The sequence below is a fragment of the Halichoeres trimaculatus genome, unplaced genomic scaffold, assembly GCF_033239565.1.
Source record: "Halichoeres trimaculatus isolate MK-OKI-2021-1 unplaced genomic scaffold, fHalTri1.1 fHalTri1_scaffold_13, whole genome shotgun sequence".
NCBI lineage: Eukaryota > Metazoa > Chordata > Actinopteri > Labriformes > Labridae > Halichoeres > Halichoeres trimaculatus.
The window spans coordinates 32300085-32325799 of record NW_027437191.1 but is presented as its reverse complement, the minus strand read 5'-3'; the positions used below and the strand labels follow the sequence as shown (position 1 = coordinate 32325799).

At 39.7% G+C, this 25715-nt stretch overlaps 1 protein-coding gene across 10 annotated transcripts in view; it reads right to left on the bottom strand.

Moving 5' to 3' along the window:
- Nucleotides 1-25715, bottom strand: part of sash1a (SAM and SH3 domain containing 1a) — a 305437-nt gene that overhangs the window by 45180 nt on the left and 234542 nt on the right. For all 10 annotated transcript variants that reach the window (XM_074684619.1, XM_074684620.1, XM_074684621.1 and 7 more), the window contains exons 3-4: nt 10141-10191; nt 10004-10053 (exon numbers count right to left, since the gene is read on the bottom strand). In XM_074684619.1, coding sequence (XP_074540720.1) covers nt 10004-10053; nt 10141-10191 — 101 coding nt within the window. The remainder of the gene's footprint in view (nt 1-10003; nt 10054-10140; nt 10192-25715) is intronic.

The window sequence follows — 25715 nt, the reverse complement described above, 5'->3', positions numbered from 1 at the left end:
CTGTTTTTGATTGCATCTGAAGTTTCTGGCTTTCACCTTGAGAGATTCAAAACAACAGATTTGTCCAGTTGCAACGTGCAAAAGTCACTCTCCCACAGGCAACTTTCACACGTCCACTCTCAGCGGAGAGCACGTGCATCCACAGCTCCTGATCCGCTGCCGGAGAAGCGGTGTGAAAGCGTGTGACAGAATCAAAACAGGACGAGCGGGTCACCTCCCTCTCGTATCACATGTGTGTGTTCAGACGCGCTAACCCTCTCCTGCTACAGCGGGAAACCTTCACGCGGCTCAAAGCCCGGCTGCCATGGCAACATAATGAGATGCTAATTGAATGGAGGCCTGTATGGTTTGCCCCCTCTGCTCACCCCCCCTCTCTGATAGGCTAGGGCCAAAGCTAATGCTAATAGAACTCACTCAATAGAAGCTTTTCTGTAGCAGTGCTGCCCTCCTCCTCCTCCACCTCTTCCTCCTCCACCTCCGTGCTCTATAAATTAAGCGCCCGTGCAGCACAGCACACACACACACACATGAAGGCTGATACTCCGTAAAGAGCCTGAATGTCTTTGAAAGAATGTGTCAGTCCAGGCTTTGTGCAGCGAGGCATCTTAATTGGTTTAACCTTAAATCTCTGCCATGCTTTTCTCTTTCAATTCCGCTCTTGGCATTGTGAGGAAGACATTTAGCTGCTCTTCATCTCGTTTGCATAAGAAGCCAAGTTTCTATTCTCTCAATGAGATTGAGTACAGTATCTGAAAACTCTGGCTGAACTGAGGGAAGACAGGTGAGAATTTCTCATGGTGATATCTCTGCTCTGTGGAAAGCTGTTTGAGCTCTTCCTGGGTCCAGAGCATGGACAGAAAAAAACTAATAAACATCTTCCTTTGTATAAGTATTGTGAGTATAAAATTGTTTGCAACTTTTTCAAGCCATGAAAACTTTATCTGAAATCGCCTTAAAATACTTAATGTGTTATATAATATGTAGATTAAAGCTCCTGTAAGGATTTTTTTTTAGCCACCAATGAAACAGACTGACATTGAAACTAGAGCCTCCAAAACCAAACAAAACCATTAGCATAAAACAAAAATCTATTCGTGCAGCTAAGTGAAAAGACTTACTGATTCATGTAGGGTGTATACCAAAAAAGAAACACAAACCAAAAGATCCTCAGAGGAGCTTTAAAGTTAAAAGGTTCCATTATACAGAATGTGCAGGACATATTGACATATGTCTTACTGCTATGAGAGGATCTGTTTTAATGTGACAGCAGCACCACCTTCTGGCCCGGAGTCTCACAAACACTGTCGTAAAGACGTGACTTTTGACCAGGCGTGTTTGTTTTGGAGCAAATTTTCAAATCTCCTTTTTCATGTTTAAGCCTCTAGCCCCTGTTTCAGCCTCTACCTCATGTTTTAGCATTTAGCTCCTGTTGTAGCTCCTAGCTTGTGTTTGCCCCAAGCGCATGTTTAAGCTTTTAGGTCATGCTCTCTCTCTCCTGTTTGGCTTTTTTCTCCTTTTTCATGTTTTAGCCTCTAGCTTATGTTCTAGCCTCTAGCTCATATTTAAACCTCTAGCTTGTGTTTTAGTGTTTAACTTGTGTATTAGCCTCAAGCACATGTTGAAGCCTTTGGCTTATGTTTTAGCCCCTAGCTTGTGTTTGAGCCTCAAGCACATGTTTAAGCCTTTAGTTTGTGTTTTAGCTTTTAGCTCGTGCTTTATTTCTCTTCTGTTAAGCTTTCTTCTGCTTTTCAATCCGTTTTCATTTTTTAGCCTCTAGCTCGTATTCTAGCCTTTAGCTCATGTTTTAGTTGTTTTTGCCTCTAGCCTGTTTTAGGGTAGCATGTGTTTTAGCCTCTAGCTTGTGTTTTAGCGTTCAACTTTTGTTTTGACCTCAAGCAAGTGTTTAAGCCCTCTGCTTGTGTTTTAGCCTTTAACTTGTGTTTTAGCCTCAAGCACATGTTGAAGCCTTTAGTTTGTGTTTTAGCCTTTAGCTGGTGCTTTATCTCTCTTCTGTTAAGCTTTCTTCTGCTCTTCTGTCCTTTTTCATGTTTTAGCCTCTAGCTTGTATTCTAGCCTCTAGCTCATGTTTTAGTTGTTTCTGCCTCTAGCCTGTGTTTTAGCCTCTAGCCTGTGTTTTAGGGTCTAGCATGTGTTTTAGCCTCCAGCTCATATTCTGTTTTAAACTTGTGGTTTAGGGTTTAGCTTGTGTTTTGGCCTCTAGCTCATGTTTTAGCCTTTAGCTTGTGCTTTAGCCCTTAGCCCCTGCTCCATTACTCTCCTGTTTCTCTTTCTTCTGCTCTTCTGTCCTTTTTCTGTCAGACAGTTAGGCTCCAGTGTCCACCATCACTACAAAATTAATCACAGAAATCATTTTCAGCACAGAAAAACACAGATCTCTCTTCTCACTGCTTCCGCTGTTGTGGTGTCATGGAAGCTAAGAAGTATCATTTAGGAATGTTTATTAGTGATGTTATTATTTCAGTATAAGTTTTGGTATTTATTATTTTTAGTGTTGATCACTTTCCTTTTTTTTTTCTTTATTTTTGAGCTGTTTAATTAACCAAAGTGGGGATCAGCAAAGATGATCTCGTTTTTTTAATGCTAACCTGCATGTTTATTCATATATATATATCTTGGCTAAGGTCTTACCTGAGTGTTTAGAATATGAAGTAGAAATTTAGCGCTGATCAAAAGTAGTTTGGCAGAAAATTTTGAGAGATTCACAAACAGATAAAAACATCCCCATAAAACAAGCTAGTGCCCATTAAAAGGAAAAGGATGACTGACTATGTAACGGTTGCGTAGGCAGCTCTCACATGATTCAGTATGAATCACAGGTCAGGCAGGCCTCCTCCTGTCCTGAGTGACGGAGCTGCCTTCGAGGAAGGATGAAAACCCAGAACAGCTGTGAGTCTCCCTTTTAGCCTCTTTCTGCTGTTACTGCAGTCAGCATTAGACTGATATGTGTGTGTGTGTGGGTGTGGGTGTGTGTGTGTGTCCCTGCACGGCTGTCCACCTGCAGAGCGGAGCGAGGTGATCTCCGGTGTCCTGGTTGGACAATAAGAGGCACAGACCTTTAGTGACAGTGACATCGTCCTCAGGAAGAGCAGTGAGGTGACCCCTTCAGGGGAGTCAGTGAAGAGGTCAAAGGTCACATGGAGCAGGATGATAGATGATGCAGGAAAACAGAAACACATGTTTTTGTGCTTGTGACTGTTTTCTGTCTTGCACTCAGGAGTAAATAGCACTAAGCCATATTCTGCTGACGCGGCACTTCACTCTCCCGATGTGGAGCTGTTGTTCTGAATAGATTGTTCACATGGGACGGCTTACGTTTCCATCTGATTATTTGTTGCATAAGCTGCGGTTCTAGTAGTGCAACTGCCTCTAAATGCACAACCTCACAAATCCTACTCAAGCCAACAACTCGTAACCCGAGCGTGCTTTCATCGAGATCCATTTGCTTCCATTGTTGACCGAGCTGATACGCTCTGAGCAACAATGGCCACCAATCAATCACTTTTCAAAACAGGAAGCCCCCAGCCTGAACTCTGCAGCCTTCTAATGAAACTCTATCATCACTGCTGGCCATTATCAGAGCTGTGCCCACCTCCTGCAACCAGCGTGATGAGGGGGACGTACGGACGGAGGGGTGGGGCAACCCAAGATGAAGTCTGGGTAATCTCCTTTGGGGGGTTTTGTCCTGCAGAGGTGATGATGGGGATATCCGAGTCCTGTCTGTGCGAATGTGCATGTGTAAGGGATGTGTCACAGTGGATGTACAGGGGCTTGTCTGTTACTCAGTCTGTGCATAATTTAGCTTAACCTGAAACAAATGCACAACAGTAAATGGGAGACGTTTCAAGAACACATAAAATATTTCAAGTTGTCATGACGCTTGTTTGAGTTATGATACAATAAAACTTAAATGGGACAATGTGATGATTGCAGAATGTTTTTAGTGTGTTTGTAACAGTGGCGTTTTTTGCTAATGTTTACACAAGTGATCTCACCAAGGATTGGATATTCAATTTGTATTCTTGCTAATGTTAGCCTGTTAAGCCTCTTGTATTGCTTACAAAGAAAAAAAGAAGAAGGAAAAAGTAGGAAGTTGCAAGCTAGCTGGATAGCTATAGGTAGCACACTACTGTAGCTAGGTGGGGTGCTTGATAGATTGAGAACTGAAAGGAAAGCTAGCTAGCTAAATTAGGTACACATTTTAGTGACTAACCAGGTTAACTTCTTGAGACAGATAGCTAGAAAGGCAAACAGCTAGCCAGATGGAAAGCTTAACGCAATGTTAGCTAGGTAGGAAGATAGCTGTAAATAGATAGCAAGATAAAACTGTATAATAAAAAGCTAGCAAGATTTTCTTTTACCCACTTACTGAACAGTACTAAAAAACAAACATTCAGGCAAAAAAAAAAAAAATGCTAAGCTAACAGCTAGAACTAGAGACAGCCAAAAAGCTAGAAAGCTAGCATAGACAGGCATCAAGCTAGGTAGCACAGATAAGATGAATGTCAAGTTACCATATAAAGATAAAGTCAAAGCTAGCATAGACAGATATAAAGCTATCTATTATTGATGGATAATATCAAGTTTGCATATAAAGTGAAAGCTAGCATAGTTAGATATTGAGCTAGCTAGAATTGATAGATAAATATCAAGCAAGCATAGATAGGTAGATATCACAGTGAAAGTTAGCATAGTTTAATAGATATCAAGCTATTATAGATAGAAAAAGTGAAAGCTAGCATGGATGTATATCAAGTCAGCATATGAAATTAAAGTTATAGCTAGCATAGACAGATATAAAGCTACCACATAAAAAGAAAGCTATCATTGATATATATTTTAAAGTGAAAGTCAGTATACATAACTAGATAGTTAGCTATCAAGTTAGCTAGCAAAGATAAAGCGAAAGCTTGCATAGACAGATATCAAGCTAGCTAGCATAGACAGATAAATATCGAGTTAGCATATAAAGATAATGGGAATCTCCCATAGACAGATATTACAGTGAAAGTAACCACAGATAAATAGATATCAAGCTAGCATAGATTGGTAAAGTGAAAGTTAGCATAGCTAGATATCAAGCTAGCACATAAAGATATTGTAAGAGCTAGCATAGATAGATATCAAGTTAGTATAGATAGACAAAGATACAGTTAGCATAGAAAGATATCAAGTTAGCTAATAAAGATAGAGAAAAAACTAGCATAGACACATATCATGCTAGCATAAATAGATAAAGTTAAAGCTAGCATAGATAGATAAATACCAAGTTTGCATATAAAATCAAACTGTAAGCTAGCATCGATAGATATCAATGAGAAAAGTTAGCATAGATGAATTGGTATCATGCTAACATAGATAAATAAAGTGAAAGTTGGTAAAGATAGCTGATTAGCATTGATAAAGTGAAAGCTAGCATGGAGAGATCGATATCAAAGCGAAAGTTAGCACAGCTCAAAAGATATCAAATTTGCATATAAGGGTAAAGTGAAAGCTAACATAGATAGGTGTCTGGTTAGCATAGATAGATAAAGTGAAAGTTAGCATAGACACTGCAAATGAAGAGTTGAAAAGAGGGGTTTATTGAAGCCGTTTTTGAGATAAACTGCAGCATGCGAGGCCCTGAGGACTGACAGAAAGCAGACTGACAGTACAGAGGGAGAGCTGCAGACCGAGGGCCTCGTTTTTGGGACCTTTCCTAACAGCAGAAAGACGTCATTCAAAAATGTGGCATCTGGTTCCCATCGACCTCTGCAGTTGTCTGTGAAACATATACAGCCAAGGGAGAAGAGATCATGTCTATGGTATGCACTTCCTCTGCTGCACGTGGTCGTCACGTGAACATGACAATTCATCTGGAGGGTCACGCACGGGTGAGGGGCTGAAGCAGATATTCCCTGCATGAGTCTAACCAGGTATATTCTTTTCTCTTCATGTATCGTTTGTGTCTTTTTTTTTTTACTCCACTTTTCCTGAGGTCTATGTTTGGTGTCGCTCCGCACACATCCAGCTGATCCAGCACCAAAAAAGGGGCCAAACGTGTGGCTGCAGTGACGCTGACTCTGTTTGACAGCAGGACGTTTAAAGGGCTTATTCAAACATGTACGACAATGACCTCATGGTGGGCAATGGTGCAGAAACTTCATGCATAGACACAAAACACAGCAGTGACACAGACTTTGTGTTCAGGAACCAGTGAAAAGGAACTCCACCCATGCACGGTTCCATCCTGCTCTTTCGTTCATGCCGCTTTGCTGTAATCACCATCGGCCTCTCCGTCTGCACCCCCACCTCCCCCTCTTCTGCTGGACACAAAGCCAGGAAGGAAGCCCTGACGGCCAGGGAGCAGAGGAGGGCTGCTGGACTGAGCAGGTCAGGCCGAGGAAGCAGTCAGTAGTTTTCCTTTCAGCACAGCTGTGATGTGATGTGACCACGGTGGCTTAAAAGGCCAGAGACGGGTCATAAAAGTGGTGTCTGTCTCCTTAATTCCCACTTATTGTGATATTAATTGGATATATAAAGCTAGGTTTGACATTTCACTATGTGCTGCGCTAAGCTAAAGGGACAAGTTGAACATTTCTTTACGATATCCTTTACAATAATGTAGAGAATGCTGATTTGTCGCCAAAACTCAGATCCAAAAATCCCACAGGATGAGACTGTAATCTGAGATCTTCTCCAATAGGTTTGAGGATTGCTTGATCCTAGTACAGATTTCCCAGCCTACTTGGAAAATGTCAGCAGCAGTGATGTGTAAACACACCAGGTACAGGCCGAGTTATCCTCTGCCGTCTTATGTGGGCCCCGTATGAAGTTCAAGTAGGGCCCCTGACCCTGTTTCTACAGTTTTCCTTCTTATTGCAGTTTTATAAACCAGGAAACAGTCACTACTCAGGGCTACATATTATCTCCTACAGTGAGGTGCATGTGTAAATAGGAGTTTGTCATCAAAGAAAGAGATGAATGTCCTAAAATTGAAGATTTCAAAAGACACCACACACGACTAGTTCGACTGTTCCCCAGACCTCTGATCCCTCAGGCTTATCACACAAGAAGAAGAGGTGCATACTAGGGCTTGGTACCAAACTTTTATCCTTCGTCTTTAGCTGCCAAGTTTCAGTACCCAAAGGGTTAATCACATGATAAAGAGCTGATGATGCACAGATGATGCACAGCTCTGTCCCTGTAATTAGCCACTCTTAAAACCGATCTAGCATCTGTTTTTGAGGGAAAAATAAGCAACTACTGACAAATCTAGCGACTTTTCTGGAGTTTGGAGACTGACGTGAAAGCATGAACTGATATCACTCAGACGGACAAGTCTTCGCGGTCACACCGGTCATCCACACTGTGCCCGAGCATGCTTCAACCCTAGAGTCCAGGGCCCATATTCACAAAGCTTCTCAGAGAGCTCCTAACTCAGCCTAAAAAGTCCTAGCAAGGAGTCTTAGCTTAAGAGGGATTCAGGAAGTTTCTGAGAGCAACTCTGAGCAAGGAGGAGACAGAAACTTTTATCTTAGTGAGGAGGTGTGGTTGCTGGGTATGACGCATTCTCCTGAAAGCTGTGATTGGTTGGTACAAAAAGAGGAAAAGGTGAGGAGGGAATGCTCCTTGCTCCTAATAATGAACGGACAGTAAAATGAACTGATCACATGACTCAGACTGTATTAAAAAAATGTGTGATGGCGACATTAATTTTATATCATGATGATGAAACTCAGCTAAATTAAATTAATTGTGACTCAGTTTCATAATGTTTGAATGTACCTCATCCACACACTGATTATATTGATTTGCTTAATGATCCGTTTACTGTCCATGCTGCTCAATGTGTTTGATTTTAACGGTGCAGAGACTCAGCTGTCAGCACTTCTTGTGATTACTGGCGTCCTTTTAAAAAGTGGTTTGGTTGAAACTTTATTTTGCAAAACTCGCTACGAATATTCAACCAAATAAAAGTGGCTCACGGATTTTCCAACAATTTCATTCATGCTCCCATATGTCAGAATCATGCGTTTAAGCCTGGACAGCTAGATGAGGTGTTTTCATTGTGGAATAAGCAGGGTATTAGAACTTTTTTAGATCTTTATATTGACGGCAATTTTGCATCATTTCCCCAATTAAGCACTAAATATAATCTTATGTTACTTTATTTATCTTATGTTAAGAATAAATGTTCACAATTTGAAACCACCCCTCAAACACATCCATTTTTTGTGAATCTTTCCCTCCCACCAGACTCCAACCAACTAGTGTCAAAGTTTGTGGGCTGCTTTACAATTTTGGTGTCTTCAGATCGTATCAGAGAAGCTTGGGCCAGGGATTTGAATGCAGAGATGTCTCCAGAATTTTGGGAAGAAGCTATGTCAGGGGTTCATCGTTGCTCTTTTAATTCACGCTACAGATTGATCCAGTATAAGGTGATGCATAGACTGCATTTTTCAAAGACTATCTCTAAAACTTCATCACATCTTCCCCTCAGTGTCTTCTAAATGTGACAGATGCTGTTTGGCCGAAGGTTCCCTGGCACATCTTTTCTGGTTTTGCCCTGTACTGTGCAACTTTTGGACTTCCATTTTCGAATGCTTCTCCAAAGCATATTCCATAGACATTCAACCCAACCACAACCTGGCCATTTTTGGGTGCTCTGCAGAGACTTCAAACTGTCACACGATATACAGATTGCATTGCTTTTAGGGATTGATGGTCGCTAAAAAACATATTCTTCTCACTTGGAAATCCACCTTACCACCCTGCTTTTTGCACTGGCTTAAAGACATGCTTTACGTTATTCAAATGGAGAAGTTGCGTCTGCACGAACCCAAAACAGAGATTAAATTTGAGAGAGTTTGGAGACCCTTTTTTGGCTCATTGTGGCATCAGCTTGCTTTCATGAGACCATTTTGGTGGTCCCGAGGTTGTGTCTCTTCTACCATATCCTTACGTCGCTTACTTCATTACTGAACTGTTGCTCTTGTGTTAACAACTTTAAAACTTTTTGTATTATTACTACTATGTACCATGGACTGGCAGCCATGTTATGTTGTGTTTTTTTTTTTTTTTTTTTTGTGTCTTCTTTGTTAGTCTGTTTAACTGTCTTTCCTTAATGTCCATGTGTCCTGTATCTTTGTACTTGAGTTTATTTGTGTATTTGATCAAAATGGGTTCTGGTGTATTCTACTACCAGCATATTGATTATTGTAAATTGAAAAATCTGTAAATGAAATATAAAAAGAAAAAAAAGAAAAAAAAAGAAAAGTGGTTTGGTTTTGCAGAACAACCAGAACAACGAATGACATGGATAAAAAAAGAATCAAAAAGAAGAGCCTGCTTTTGGCACGGCTCATGGAGGAGAATAAAAGAGTACTGAGGGAGAACTTATATTGATTATAGAGATTGCTGTATGAATGTTATGGAGTTTCATCTGCTCATTGATTTGACTGTTAAGGGGCTGGATCAGCAGATAAACAGCTGTCTCAGGTGGCAGAAACTGTGTTTAACGGGTTGGGAAAGTCCGAAACCACTATCGGTGTTCACTCCTAGGCTTCTTTAAGTCCTCTTCCCTCCTAACAGTTTTTTTTTTAAGGGGCTCTCTTAAGGCTTAAGATGCTTTGTGAATAACTTTTATCGTACCGAGGAAAAATTCTAAGATTTTTCTAAGAATGACGTCACAAAGAGCTACTTCTAGCCTTAGGGTGCTTTGTGCAAACAGGCCCAGTTCGTTTGGCCAGTGTGACCATACGCATGCTGTGCTCAGGCACAATTCACTCCATCATTCGTTTCAGACATGCAGAGGCTGAGTATGATCCAGGATTTCGTGTGCAGACCTTTACGGTTTGATCCCATCCAGACTCGAGCTGTGCTGCACATTGTTTTGACATGCAACAGACATAAAGTTCACTCCAAACACATTTCACGGCTCCACAGTGACTCCAAGACACATGTTACCGTGATAAAACAGGAAAAGAAAGAGAAAGAAACCTACTTCCTGTCTGTTTCTGGGGTGGACACCTCACTGCTGAAGCCTAAGGATTCCTGAGGACAGAGACAATAAGACAAGGGTTAGACTGAAGATTCAAGAAACAGACAGTCAGAGTGAGAGCAGAGAGAGTCTGTGCTCACCTGGATCTCTGTGCGGAGCTGCAGGGAGGTGCTGCTTGGATCCTGTTTCTCCTGAAAAAGACAAAGAAGAGAAAAAAGTTTTATTAGAGTAGAAAAGCTGACTCAAAAAACCACAAGGGGGCATGTTGGAAAAGTGATGTTCTTCAGTCAGGTTGATGTAGACACACCTGTATGGAGGAGTGACAACAAACACGAGCACATGTGCACAATAATAATCAGCCCATAGGCAAGTCAGGTCTTGCAACAGGTCCCTGAACCTGCGTTACTTGTTTTGACTCTTTCTGAATACCACGGTGACGATTTTGGCTTTCCCAACACAACAAGACACGAGAGAAGTGTCAACCTGAGGAGTATGTCACTATTTATGCAGGTGAAATGGGAACAAACAAGGGTTTAATAGACAAAAAAACTACAGTTACTAAAGTTTAATTAGCAGATGCTTTTGTTCAAAGTGACGTACAACACAAGCAAGAATTTAGACAGAAGGAAAACCTAGTAAGTGCGACAAAGTGCTACAAAGTGCTACCCCTGAGGACAAAAAGGGCCTAAGTGTTCCCTGAACAGATGAGGCTTCAGACATCTCTTAAATAATAATAATAATAATACATTTTATTTGAGGGCGCCTTTCATGACACCCAAGGCCACCTTACAACAAACGATAAAAGCAACATTGTAAAACATCATTAAAACAAATCTTCAGAATAAAAGCAAGTGAGGTGCAATGTTCAATTAAAGTGAGTAGGCCAGTTTAAACAGATGAGTTTTGAGTTGAGATTTAAACAGGTTACCTAACTCTATTCATTCCACCATTTGGGAACAACACAGGAGAAAAGTCCGGCTAGTGATTCGGAGCCGCGCTGGGTGATTCCTTTTTTTACATTGTCATGAATTTATGCCAAGGATAAAACATCTGAAAAAGAATATAAATAAACAAATAAATGAATTGACGGGGCAGAATAATAAGAAAATAGTAGAAGGAAAACAATAGTGCTAGAAGGTGCCCTTGGCTCAGGCCTCTGACCCTAATAAATAAATAAAAGGAAGAAGAAAAAGAAAAAAAAGAAATAAGAGAAAAGAGAAAATAAGAGAAAAAGAGAAAATAAGAGAAAAAGAGAAAAAGAAGATAAGCGAAAAGAGAAAAAGAAAATAAGAGAAAAGAGAAAAAGAAGATAAGCGAAAAGAGAAAAAGAAAATAAGAGAAAAGAGAAAAAGAAAATAAGAGAAAAGAGAAAAAGAAGATAAGCGAAAAAAGAAAAAGAAAAAAGGAAAAAAGGAGCAAAAAGAAAAGAGAAAAAGAAAAGAAAACAGGAAAACATACAAAGAAAAATAGAGAAAAAGAAAAAGAAAAAAGAAAACAGGAAAAGAGAAAAAGAAAAATAGAGAACAAAGAACAAGAAAAAAGGAAAAGGGAGCGAAAAGAAAAAGAAAAAAGGAAAAGAGAAAAAGAAAAAAAGAGAAAAGAGAAAAAGAGAGAAAAAAGAAAAAGAAAGAGAAAAAGAAAAAAGAGGAAAAGAGAAAAAAGAGGAAAAAAAGAAACTGGAAAAATAAGAGAAAGAAAAAAAGAGGTGCTCTTTTTCATGAGCTACAAAAGCAAACAAAACCATCAAATAGAAAAAAAAATCATCCTTTACGTTTTGCTATTTTTAACGCCTTAAACTGCTGCTGGGGGCAGATAACAGAGTTTATTTAATCTACATTTCTTAACAAGAGCCACATTGAGAAAACAGTTAAGGAGTAAAAGAAAGCACGCTGAGCTCTTCAGTTAGAGACAAATACAGCTATGGCCACAGGGGGCGCCAAAGAAGACTTCTACAAACAGTTCACTCTGGAGCTTTAAGGCTGATTTATGCTTGACGCGTCTGCTTCTACGAACAGATGAGTCTTCAGACATCTCTTAAAGTTACCAAACTCTATTCATTCCACTATTTGGGAACCACAGGAAAAAAAGTCTGGCTAGTGATTCGGAGCCGCGCTGGGCTGGGAGCACCAGGCGTCTTTCACAAGCAGACCTAGATGAGGGACCCCAGGTAGGCAGGAGCTGTTCTTGTCAATGTTTTGTAAGCCAGAGGAAGAGATCTGATTTGATTGGAGCTGGAAACCAGTGAAGAGAGATGAACAACCAGCGAGAAGAGAGCTGCAGAGGTCGATGTGTGAAATCTCAAGGGCCTGTACCAGAAGCTGTGTGGCCTGTTGCATCCCACCAGTTCAGCTTCTTGCAGGCAAAATGTTCCTTCGTGGCTGTTTTTGCAGTCACGCAGGGCTGAGCTCACGTATGTCTAAAGCAGGTGTCCTCATCATTGCATATCCAGCTGCAGATGTGCCCCACACCAAATGCCTCCACCGTAAAAACACACATTACGCCATCACAGCAAGTCTGCAGCTCGCGTTTTAACCTGCAGCATGTGATTATTTAAAGCCAAAGAGCGGCCGAGAGGGATTGTCCAACGCATACTTCCTCGGTTGTGTATTCTCGAGTGCTTTCTGAACTCTCAAGAAGCAGATTAGTGGCTCACTCACACTCAGTCTGGTGCTGTGAGATATTAACAGGAGCAGATGGGGTCAGCACTTTGCTCCAGGGTAGCCACCAACTCCAGACTCACAGGCCTGTGCTCTAATAAAGAGGTCACAGTCATGTCAACAGCGTTATTTTGGTGCGGTCACGCTTCTTGTTGGTTGCACAAGTATGTGGCTTTTCAAGCTTTAATCCTTCTGCCACGAGCTGGAGGGCAACCAGGGATAACTATGCCCCAAATTCTTGCTCCAAGCACAAAAACAACGTGTTGGAAAATATTTGTGGGAATGGAGATGTGCACATGTGGTGGACTTGGCAATATTTCGTTCAGAGTGCATAAATACAACACGGGGGTTGAGTTAAAGCCTCTGTAAGGGATTTTACACTGGTTCATTAACAGCCTGAAGTAAATATTTATACCCTTTTTTTTGTGTGTGTGTAATTATTAAGAATAAAACATTCACAAACATTTGTACACTGTGTCCATTTAGAATTGGACTATAGAGTGATTCCTTTTTTCACATTATCATAAATTTATGCCAAGGACAAAAAATCTAAAAGATAATCTCAATAAATAAACAATTAAAAAAACAATAAAAAGATACATAAATAAATAAATAAATAAAAGTAATAAAAAATAAATGTAAAGCAAAGAAAAAAAGACAGAAACAGAAAAAGAGAGAAAAAAGAAAAGAGAAAAAGAGAGAAAACAAGAGAAAAAGAGAGAAAAAAGAAAAAGAAAGAAACAAGAAAAAGGAAAGAAGAAAAAAGAGAGAGAAAAGGTAAAAGCAAAAAAGAGAAAAGAGGAAAAAAGAGAAAAAGAAAAAAGGAAGAAAAAGATAAAAAGAGAAAGAAAAAAGAAAAAGAAGAAAAAAAGAGAAAAAGAAAAAAGGAAGACAAAGGTAAAAAAAGAGAAAGAAAAAAGAAAAAGAAATAAGAGAAAAAGAAAGAGAGAAAAAGAAAATAAGAGAAAGAGAAAAGAGAAAAAAGAGAAACAGAGAAAAAAGAAAAAAGGACGAAAAAGGAGAAAAACAAAAAAGAAAAAGGGAGAAAAAAGAAAAAGAAAGACAAAGAGAAAAAGAGAAAAAAAATAGAAAAAAGAAGGGAAAAAAAATGTTTTCATGTGCTACAAAAGCAAACAAAACCATCAAATGGAAAAAAAAGGATCCTATACATTCTGCAATTTTTAATGCTTAAAACTGCCACTAGGGTCATGTTTCAGGTAACAGTTTTTATTTAATCTACATTTCCAAAAAGAGACACATTGAGAAAACAGTTGACAAGTAAAGGACAACACGGTGACATCTTCAGTTAGAGACAACTAAAGCTTTGGCCACAGGAGGCGCCAAAGAGGACCTCATGTGTTTATAAAAATACTTCCATCCACACTCACCAGACAAATGTGCCGATAAGTGCAGAGTATGCCAAACCCATATTTGTTTGTGTCTTTTAGAAATGAACCCTATGCCAGCCAATCAGAATGAACCCCCATCGTTCAGCTGTGAAATTCGAGAACCATAAACCCTGTTTCCAGGCATCAACATAAAACCATGAAACCAGAGTTTTCCACAATCTTTTTTGTTGGCCAGTTTTCAGAAAACATTGTTTTAAGTGACTTAAAACTGAGGTTTTGTGTGGATGACAGACCCAAACTGCGTAAAAATATGATGATGGTGCTTTCAATGATGTATTTTGAGCTCACGAGTGTGAAGTAACATTTTCTAACACCTTCTCCCATTCAACCATTACATTCAACCATCCTTGCTAGCAGCTGCTAACTCTAATTTTACACCTGTTGGTGGGATTTAATTTTTTTCATCAGGAAACAAAACTTTTTTTTTAAATTTCAGATTAAGAAATGCTCTCCATCATTATACTTTTTCTTTTGTACATTTTGGACAATTTTTGAGGAGGAACCAAGGTCAGTGACTTGGCCTTTGAGCCCTAGCGCCAAGTTCCTATTTTCAGTTTCTGTCTGACGTTTAATAATAAATCACTCGCCAGAAAACACAGGATAAAAATGCTGATTTAGCCTTTTTATTTTTGGCTCATGTATAAATAAAGTTCATCTTTTTGATTGAGAAATGAAACTAAAGTTCAGAGAAATTTAGACGGCTAGCTCATCAGAATCAGAATCGCCTTAATCACCAAGTATCTCCAAGAATACAAGAAATTTGACTGGTTAGAAATGCAAGGACAATTGTTGTGAATAAACACTAAATATTACAAAAAAATAAAAAAATAAAGCTTAAGTAGTAAAAAAATAATGATTATAATAATAAGAAGAAGTATTAATTTGCCATTTCCTTTAAGGGACAGGGGGAAAATTCCAGTCTCTTTACCTGGACGTTGAGGTTTTACAGAAAATGACATCATCCAGCTGGGTTGGGTCATCAGGGGCATATTTAGGGGTTTAAGCATCCAGCTTCCTCAAACCAGTGAGTTTCACTTGCTCCTTTCAAACACAAAAGACAAACTGATTCTGGAGTTCCCCGAACGCAGCGCAGGAACAGGAAATGAGTAGTTTATAATAAACGTGCATCATCCTCTATCTCTGTGCCCAGATATCAGATCGTATGATAACAGTCACAGGAAGCTGGATCCAGAGCGAGCTTTCGAGTCAGACTGACCCGTAGTTTCACCTCCATTCTTTTTATTTGGCTGAGTAAACGGGAGGACGACAGCTCCACGCCCTCAAATCATGAGTCAGTGAGTGGATGAGTGTGACACAACCTGGGAGGCGACATCAGGTCTTTAAAGAGCTCTTTAAGGAGGCTGGAGGTCAAAGGAGCAGGAGACCTTTAGCACAGAGGTGGCTAAAGGCCTTAAAATTAGCCTGAGCCCTGCACTTATCAACCAAAGGCAGACGGTAACCATGTTAGCGAGACGGCCTGGCTGGATTTATCTTACACTTCAGCGCTACAGGACAGTTTGCCTGTTTGTCTGTTACAGTGATCAAGCAGATGAAGGCACAGGTCCGGAAGTTTCTCTTGGAAAGTAAGGCCGGAAGAGCTCTGAGATTACCCGCCCGTCTCAGGGAATACAGTGATTCCCATAAGTCAGGCAGCAGGTGCCTCCTAGGGAAAGAAAAGCGAAAGAACAACCACGGTCTGTTGAATCGACCGCACAGGGCAGAGCGATGAGGGTCTGCTCAGAGAAACCCAGTCAGAGAGGGAACAAGGTGTGTTCTGGCATGCACACACAGGCGGAAACAGAGCTGACAAGCGTAGACGCTGAGTGGTTTTGCTATCAGATCCTCTTTGATGGTTTCCCTGGAGTGGGAGAGATACAGTCCTGCTCAATGTTATCTGCAAACCTTCATTTTTTTGCATAATCCCTGCAATATCTTCAGGAATAAATGGAAATGTAACAAATGTATAACATCAGGATCTTGTAATTGGAGGTCCAAAGTAATTTCAACAAAGGAAATTGTTTTTCAACTTACATATTGTATTTTCAAAGGAGAAACAGAAAACACAGCAATTTTTTTACATTGCCGAAAAGCTCTATTTGTTTCATGTGTCCACAGATCATTTTCCCAAAAGGGTTGTGGTTTGTCCAGGTCAAGGGTCTTCAACCTGTGACTCTTTGACTTCTTTGCAGTGGCTCCTTGTAGCTTTGAAAAGATGTGACCAAAATCTAGAGTTTTTGTTTTTTCCTACAGAGGGTATAAACGATTGAAGACAGTGACACTGAACAATATCATGCCTTATCATTAATTAAACTAAATATGCATCAAATATTACAAAAAAAGAAGCTTTCAACTTTTTTTTTCCATTTTTGCATTTTTTTCCCTTTTTTGCAAACTAAGAAATTTAATTTGGAAACATTTTGTTAATTTTTGCAAATTTTTGAAATTTCTGAACTTTTTAAATTTTTGGTTCTTTTTTTTATTTCAATTTTTTTTTCAAATTTGGGGAATTATTGCAAATTTCCAAATTATGTCAGTTTAAGCATATTTTCAAGGTTATTTAAATTCCTTTTCTTTTGAAATTCTGCAAATTTTAAATCTTTTAATTTTTTTGAAAATTGAGATATTTAATTTTAATACTGTATTTTATTTCTTTTTTGCAAATTTTTGAAATTCCTAAACTTTTTAAAAGTCTTTCACCTTTTCATTTAATTAAATCTTTTTTTTAATTCACATCTTATCTAAATTTCAGAAATTTTAAAAATTCATTACAATAAAAATTGTTATTTTTTTTCGCTTTTCCTATTTGCAAATTTATCGGAAATAAAAAATAAGACAGCACTAGTATAATCCTATAAACACAAAATAATTATACACATGATTTTCACCATGTGTAATTTTTTTTTTTACACTTTTTTGTCTTTTTCTGAAGATAAAGTAGGTTTTGTGGCTCCTGAATGACTGTGATCCAGGTGAGCTGAGACTATATGGCTCCGGTGAAAGTAAAGGTAGCAGACCCCTGGTCCAGGTACGTCTTGGAAAAGATTAGTTGTTCCTTGTTAAGTCTTTGCCTCAGGATGGCATCTCCCTTGGCCTTCTACTATAAAGCTCTGTTTGGTTTAGTTCGCGGCGTATAGTTCCTGTAGAAACCATGAACCCAGACTGTTCCAGGTTGGCCTTCAGGTCTTTGGATGTTTTAGTGTTGTTTATGATTTGGTCTTTTGTATCAAACACAAGTTCTCTATAGAAAAAAAAGTTTCACTTAATTGAGTTTTTCAGAAGATATTTCACATTATCTTAAACTTCATGGATGCCAATGAAGGTAAGCAGAACTGTCTGCAGAGGGAAAGTGACAGATACTGACTGTGTCACTCTGAGCCCACTGCCGGGCAAACACGCCACACACGGACACCACAGACATAAACTCAGACGGATGCCCAAAACTGAGGCCAACCTACATGTTCACTCCGCTCCCACCTCTGCAGAAAGAGCCCCTAAGAGACCAGAGACACAAAGCAGCCCTCTGTTCCTCCTGCTCCTCCTCAGCCCCGCCTGAGCGTGCCATCCCTGACATGGAAGGAGGGGGGGGCTGTGAGAGATCAGGGAAAAACAAACAGGACACTACGTATCCTTCACCTTCCTCTGCAGATCTGTGAGATGGATCCGTCACAGCGCAGGGAAACAGGACGGAGGAGCCGGAGAAGTCGGCATCAGCAGATCTGACACAGTTACTAAAAGAGAATTTCCAATTGATGCATTTTTGAGTGGGTTGTGTGTGTGTGTGTGTGTGCTCGACTCAGATCTCAGCCCACGCTCCCAGAGGGGGAACGTTATCCTCTACATGAACTCACCAGCGTCACTTCGAGATACTGGCCTACTTACCCTGGATCGACACACTTGCGTGTGATGGTGCGTGTGTGTTTCCCCCTCCAGAAGTCAACAGGGTTGTTTGTGCACAGTCTAATTTGTGTGTGTGTGTGTGTGTGTGATGAAATCGAAGACGCTCTGATTGCTTAAGCGTGACTGAATCGAGTTAAATGAAAGAAGGGGAGCTGCGGCTAATGAGGATCACGATGTCTGCAAACTGGTGGAAGCAGCATCTGAGAAGACGACAGGCGACCACATCGCTTTCCCTCCGTAACCCGGGACCATCGCTGGAGTCTGCACCGCCTCAGCAGGCCTTGACTCTGCTAATGAGAAGAGGGAAAGGAGGGAAACAGAGAGGTCCAAACACGACTGCAGAACGCAAACCAAAGTAGGTGGATCTGCGGTAAACTGTAGAGTCCAGGTGGCTCTGTGGAGGAGCGCCAATGAGCGCGGTTGGGTAAATCTGTGCGGGCGAGGTTGTAGGTATGAGCCAGTATTCGAGGACGGACAAGCACCAACTGGAAAGCCTGGCACGTGCCCAACAACACACTACCGGTGGGACCGGTATGCACGAGGAAAACCTGCAGAACTGGCTCATTGGGAAGATCTCAGAGGGAGTATGATCGAGCTCACCTCTTACACACATACAGACAGGGAGTACAGCGCTCAGTGGGTGGTAAAAACCAGTTTCCAGGGCCATCCCTGTAACGCCTTGATACACATCCTCTCCAGAACAGGGAATCTGCAGCTTTCAGCAAGATAAATTTAAGACTTTTGAAGACTTTTAATGCCACCTTGGATGAAATTTAAGGCCCAAAACACTATAACTAAAGGTGACTGTTGGGGGAACCTGCTGTATTACAATCCAAACGGACGTCACCCAGCCAACCCTCAATGAAATTGCACTTACCCATAGTTCCAGACTGGCTAGCTATCATGCAGAGAATTTATATCTCAAAGCCAAAACAGACAGATATGAGTTTTCCTCTTTTTTAAAAAATCTGAGCTTCAGTCAAATGATTTTTTTGCTAAATAGATCAAAAGAAGCAACAGGTGCTCAATATAAAACTTGGAAAGTGTACACTGCAAAAAATTAAAACCTTATCAAGAGTTTTTGTCTTATTTTAAGCAGAAATTGTATGGTCTAAAGGACATTTTTCTGGACTGGTCAGGTGATTAAGTCTAAAAAGAATTTTTACACTTAAGAAATATTTTCTACAGAAAATAAAACAAAAACTCTTGATAAGATTTCATTTTTTTTTGCAGTGTAAAAAGGCAGTTAAGTTTGGGAGGTTTGTGGTAATGTCCCTAAGAGTAAAAATCTAGCTATCCTAACATTGAATTGAAGCCTTTCAGAGCATTTTGAGGTTAAATAACAGAAAATAAGGACTTGAGCCAATATGCCATGCAAGAAAGTAAACTAGAGCTAGCTTTTTGAGCTAATCTACCATGTAGAACAGTAAACTAGAGCTAGCATGTTAAGCTAAAATGCCATGCAAGAAAATCAACTAGAGCTAACTTGTTACGCTAATATGACATGTAAGAAAGAAAGTTAGAGCTAGCTTGTTGAGCTAATATACCATGTATGAAAGTAAACTCATGCTAAGTTGCTGCGCTAATATGCCATGTAAGAAAGTAAACCAGAGCTAGCTTGTCAAGCTCATATGTAATGTAAGAAAGTAAACTAAAGAGTTAATATGCTATCTAAGAAAGTTAACTGGAGCTTGTAGAGCTAAAATGCCATGTATGAATCTAACAGGTGCTAAGTTGTTGCGCTAATATGCCATGTCACAAAGTAAACTAGATCTAGCTAGTTGTGCTAATGTTCCATGTATGACAGTAAATTCACGCTAAGTTGATTAGCTAATATATCAAATAAGCAAGTATACTAGAGCTAGCTTATGAGTTGATTTGCCATGTTTGAAAGTAAACCAGAGCTAGCTTGATGAGCTAATACGCTATGACAGAAAGTTAACTAGAATTAGCTTGTTGAATTAATATGCCATGTCCGATAGTAAACTAGAGCTAGCTTGATGAGCTAATGCGCAGTGTATGAATATAAACTCATGCTAAGTTGTTGTGCTGAAATGCCATATAAGCAAGTATAATAGAGCTAGCTTATAAGCTTGTATGCCATAAAAGAATGTAAACGAGAGTTAGCTTGTTAAGCTTATATGCTATGTAACAGATGTGTTAACAAGCAACGCCGAGCTCATTTTTTATCTTTAAATAACTTAAATTACTTATAAATTAAGCATTTTAGTGTGAAATTAGCACAATTTTGGTTGATTTTATACCACATATTTGATGCTAACCCTCATCAGTGTACAGAGAAATACAGACCTCTGAGTAATGTGTTTAAGACCAGTATATAACATTTAATTGATGTAGACATTTTAAGGCCGTAATTTTAGATTCATGAATTTAAGACTTTCCAAGGATACACAGACACGCTGCAAAAGTCTGAACTGTGAGTCGTTGCATATTTGCAGCCTACGTGCTTTTAAAGTGTGGAGCATTCCTAAGCCCCGTGGATCATCATTGTTTTGGTATTTCCAGACCAAATACCAGAGTTATTACAAATTCCAGTGACAGAGTCACAATCCCAATGCTGACTAATAAATCACACAGAAAGATCACAAACACATCGCCGCCTTCTGCAGAGGTTAAGCCAATAAAGGAGCTGCGCCAACATCATTTGAAAGCAATCTTATGGCAACAAAAGCTGCTGTTTGAGCCTGTGGAGTCCCAAACTGAAAACCCTGCAGGTAGAGAGGACAAATAAGCAGCTGAAGGCACACTGTGGTCTTAACCCAGCTGAACTGACCCACTTTGAAGAGCGCGCCTCATGCAGGCCTCAGCGCATTAGCTGCACTGCTCCTCTCCTCATGGCAAAACAAAACTCCAGTCTGCACTTGAATCTGACCTCCAGCTGTCAAGTTGTAACCCTCCAAAGCCGCTGCAGAGAGGAGCAGAGGCTAGCAAATCATTCCGACAACAGAAGAGACGTTTCTGTGTCAAATTTTTCATTTATGTGTCGACAACCTTCAAAGGCCTCAGTTTATTCATGACTTCACATTTACCATCGGAGGTTACCGCAGATTCTGTTGCAATCTCACATTCTGGTTTACAGCGTGTAGAAATGTGTTAAGAAGTTCGCCCCCCAACCACAAATTCCAAAATGATCCATCATGGTCGTATTTGATGCTCTTCATGTGCTCCATCGCTGCGGTCGCACTGACTGACACGCTAATATCTATCTGGATGTTTTCCTCCGTCGGCGACACGTGATAATTCATCCAAAAATAACAGTCCCTGTGTGCCTGAGGGATGCTTCGTGTTTTGGCGTGTTTTCACCTCAAGGAGCTGCAGAAGATGAAAGACAGGTGTGATGTACGGCATTAGCTTCACTCTGTTTTTAGATTTTATCGCTTTCTGGGAGATTTTTTAGCTTCCAGAAGTGGAACGTAAATCCTGGTTGGAGGGAAAAACTGTTTTGGAAGACCAAAGGATCACAGGGAGGAAGAGGAAGAATGCATCCTGAGGTGAAAATAGTCAAAGAAGAAGCATGTACAGAAGGTTTCTAACAGAGAAATCCTTAACAAAGATTAGCTATTAGCCTTAGCATGGCTGACTTGTGACAGCGCCACATTCGAAGGTGTCTGTGTCAAAAGTAGTAAAAAAAATAAATGGGTGGCAAATCAAAAAGAGGGATTGGTTTGTTGCTGTTTTATGTTCATGCTAATTTTTTTCCCATTGTAATAAAATGGTTAAGACGGAGCCAAGAACATCAGGAAGTATCCAAAATTTTCATCGATCGATTTTGGTCTTGACAGTTGAATTTTTTTGTGGCCAGTTGAATTTTGTGTTTTCTATCAGGCTGGACCGCTGGAGGAACAATCTGCGCAAGGAATTTGGATTCTTTTTTTTTCCTTTCTGGGATTTACGGGACATAGGACACCCAGTCTTTATTTGTATCGCGCCAAATCATAACAAACAATATCTCAGCGCTTAATGGCATCAGGCCATCCTATCTTAAAAACTTAATTGTTCCCTATTATCAGTCTAGGTCTTTGCGTTCTCAACGTGCAGGGTCTCCAAAAGTAGTATGGGAGGTCGAGGCTTAAGTTATCAGGCTCCTCTTCTTTGGAATAACTCACTGGATGAGGTCTGTGGGGCAGACACGGTCTCAACCTTTAAGAGTAGACTTAAAACTTTCCTTTTTGATAAAACTTACAGTTAGAGCTGGATCAGGCCTGAACCAGGTCTTAGTCATGCTGCTATAGGTTTAGACCGACACACGGGGCTCCTGTTCCCCTCTCTGTCCTGTTACAGTTACTGGCCGTACACCTCTCTGGGAGCATGGCAGAGGCTAGAAAACTTAAGAAAACAGTAGAGAAATTGTATTTATTTATTTTTATTTTTATAATTACTCACATCATTTGCATAATCTAACCCAGGCGTCTGGAACCTTTACTTTCATAGGAGCCATTTTGCCTCATCTCACCTGGATTAAAGTCATTAAGAAGCCACAAAATCTACTTTATATTCACGCAAAAGTCAGTAAAGTATATAAAATAATACACATAGTTCAAACAGAGTGAATAATTGTGTAAACAAAAAGTTTTTTGAATTTATGCAATTTTACATGTTTTTTTATTAATTTGCCAACATTTTAAAAAAAAAACATTAATAAAAAAAAAACAAAAATATGCAAAAAAAGAAAAAAGAAAAAGAAATTTCAAATAATATAAAAAGTTTCAAAAATATATGAAATAAAAAAAAAATTAATAAATAAAAATTGAAATAAAATAAAAAAATCCAAAAATTAAAAACAGGGAAAAGACTGGTGATAAGTTAGGAGGGACATTATTTTCCCTATTTTATTTGGAGACAATTTTGTGTTAATTTTGATGTAAAAAATGTTTTGTTTATGAAGTATTTTGTTTACAATTAAATTTTTGTTTCGCTTAGGCTGAAATCTGTTTAAAATAAGCATTTTAAATAGTGATAGAGTCAAGTCATTCATTTCATAATTCCACTAGATCCATGTTTGGTCCGTCTCTGCTCAGAGATAAAAAGCTACTATTCCAGGCAATGTGTTCGCACCCACCGGCTCCGCACAGACATGTTTGTAAAGCCTGTCTATAATTAGAGCACGGTGCATCAATCAGTACAGCACAGATTGAGAAAGACAGGAAGTCAGGCACCAAAACAACATCACAACACCCAGCTGATTTTCTAGATTAAACTCTCCAATTTGAGATTTTATTTCACTCTGCATCAACAAGCCATCATAATGAATGGAGCCTGGCCTGGAGTCAGCTGGTTGGAGGTTTTCCGAGTCCAGTGACGGCAACATGGATGAGGAACAGCTCATCACGGAGGCGGAAAACCATGGGGAAATCCTCGACCCCATGACTCCAACTTTCCTGCAAAGCTACTCCAAGCTGTGCTCTGATAACGCCGGCAGTGGGTGATGACAGAGAGGGGAGTTTGGCGCCAAACTGCAACGGAGCGGAGACGAACCGGGCACAGATTTGGTGGAAGTCCAGCATCAGAGGAGGTGCTTATTTTAGAAATCTTTGGACCATGTTGCAGCAAGCAGAAAGTTTTTTTCTTTGAATTAAATGTAGCAAAATTCATGTCTTTAGCTCAAGGTGGATCTGTTCCATATGACGTTCATCTATGGAAAGCAAGGTGTCATCTGCATATAAGCTAAGACAACATTTTCTGCAATTATCACAACAAGTTTTAAAACATTGGCCTGCTTTAAGGATGAATCTGCTTTTATTAAAACCATTTTTACCTTGGTTTGACCTTTCATTCACCCACCCCTTGGAAAAAACACGCTTGTCTATGTTGCCAGCTCTTTGCTCTTTAAGTACTTCCTGCCACTTCAAACAAAAAGCCTCATGCATCACCAAATCAGCGCGTCAGTGAGAGCCATCCAAGCCCCCCGCCGTCTATAGGAGCGCTGGGAAATTGTGTAGCAGTAGCACTAATCCATAGGTCGCATTCCCAAAGGGGGATGTTTGTTTAACCCCCTTTTGTCCCTGATACTCATAAAACTAACATGAAGATGCAGAGGAAGGGCCCAGCGCAGACCAGGCAGGAAGTGGGTACGTCGATAGCCATCTGTGAAAGAGCCTCCGTCATCAGGTCCCAACAGGGTGAGCTCCACGTTTTACCACAACAGGCAGATACCCCCGTGTTACCCAGAAGCCTCAGGGGCCTGCAGACCAGTTGTGAAAGTGAAAACAAACACAAAGGCTCAGCTCCACGCATGTTTGAGAAAATGTTAGTGTTGCAGGAACATTTCTCAAGGCCGACACAAAAACCCCGACAGAACCCAGAGAACAGAAATCTAAAGGAAACTTCTTACTTTCTCTTTGGTGTCACCAGTTGCAGACAGAGGGGCTTTCTCATCTTTTCCTTTAAAAGTTTTTTGGGCCTCAAGTCAAAAAAGTTTTAATACAGTTTGCCAAATACTTGGCACAACTTAGGCCAGGGGAAAATAACACAGTGGCTTTGATTATATGCAGATGATGTCATTAAAGACACGTTTTACATTCCCAAAATTCAGTGACAGGAATTACACTGCAAAAAACTAAAACCTTGTCAAATGTTTTTGTCTTGATTTGAGTAGAAAATATCTTTTTAGGCTTAATATGAACCACATTCACCTGGAAATTCCAGAAAAATGTCTTATTCTGAGTAAAATCAGAAAAATTTTAATTAAAATAAGACAAAAACACTTCATAAGATTTCAGTTTTTTTTGCAGTGTCAAGTTTTTCCTCTGCCTGATTTTGATAAATAACAATACTTAGACCATGCCCACATGCAGCCGGGTATCTGAGAAACCAAATATATTTTTATGTCACTAAAATGATGTTTTGGCCAAAGTGAAGATTTTGGAAAACTCCAGTTTCGTGGTTTTGAGTAAAAGCCAGGAATCTGTTTTTGGTTGTCAAATGTCAACCTTTGAATGATATGGGTTCAATCTGATTGGTTGGTACAGGTTTTACGTCTGAAAAACACTGACAAATATGGGTTAGGCATGCCTCGAGACTCGACACTTTTGGAAAATACACCGTAAAAAAAATTAAACATTATAAAGTTTTTTGTCTTGTTTTCATTATAAAATGTCTTTCTAGACTCAATCTGAGCCACATTTACCTGAGCAGCCCAGAAAAATGTCTTATTTCAAGTTACAAAAGTACAAGTACAAGAAAAAAGTTTCTTGTACTAAGAGGTTAGTCTAGTTTTAAGCAAATTTTCCAACAAAATGTTCTTGTTTCATTGGCAGATTTTTTTTTACTTGTTACAAGCAAATCAGACCTCATTTTGTCTTTAAATAACTTGAAACAAGACATTTTTCTGGACTGACATATCAGGGATAACAAGACATTTTTTAATCAAAATCAGACAAAAACACTTGATAAGATTTCAGGTTTTTTGCAGTGTTAAGTTTTTCCTTTGCCTGATTCAGATAAATAACAACACTTAGGCCATATCTACATGTAGCCAGGTATTTATTTGTTTACGCCAAGCGGTAACCTCCAGTCTAAGAATATGAGACAATGCTGAAGTGCTAAGATCTGCTGTTTCTCGAGTGTCCACTTGAGAAAGTCACATACACACCAAGCCAAAAAAGCTGTTTTCAAATCAGAAATTAACCTATTTACAGCCTGGTCCAAAAAACGTCTCCTGTCTGAGTCGCAAATTTTACTATCAGCACACACTGTATGGAGGGGTGAATTTTTTCTAACTCAGTTCAGAGG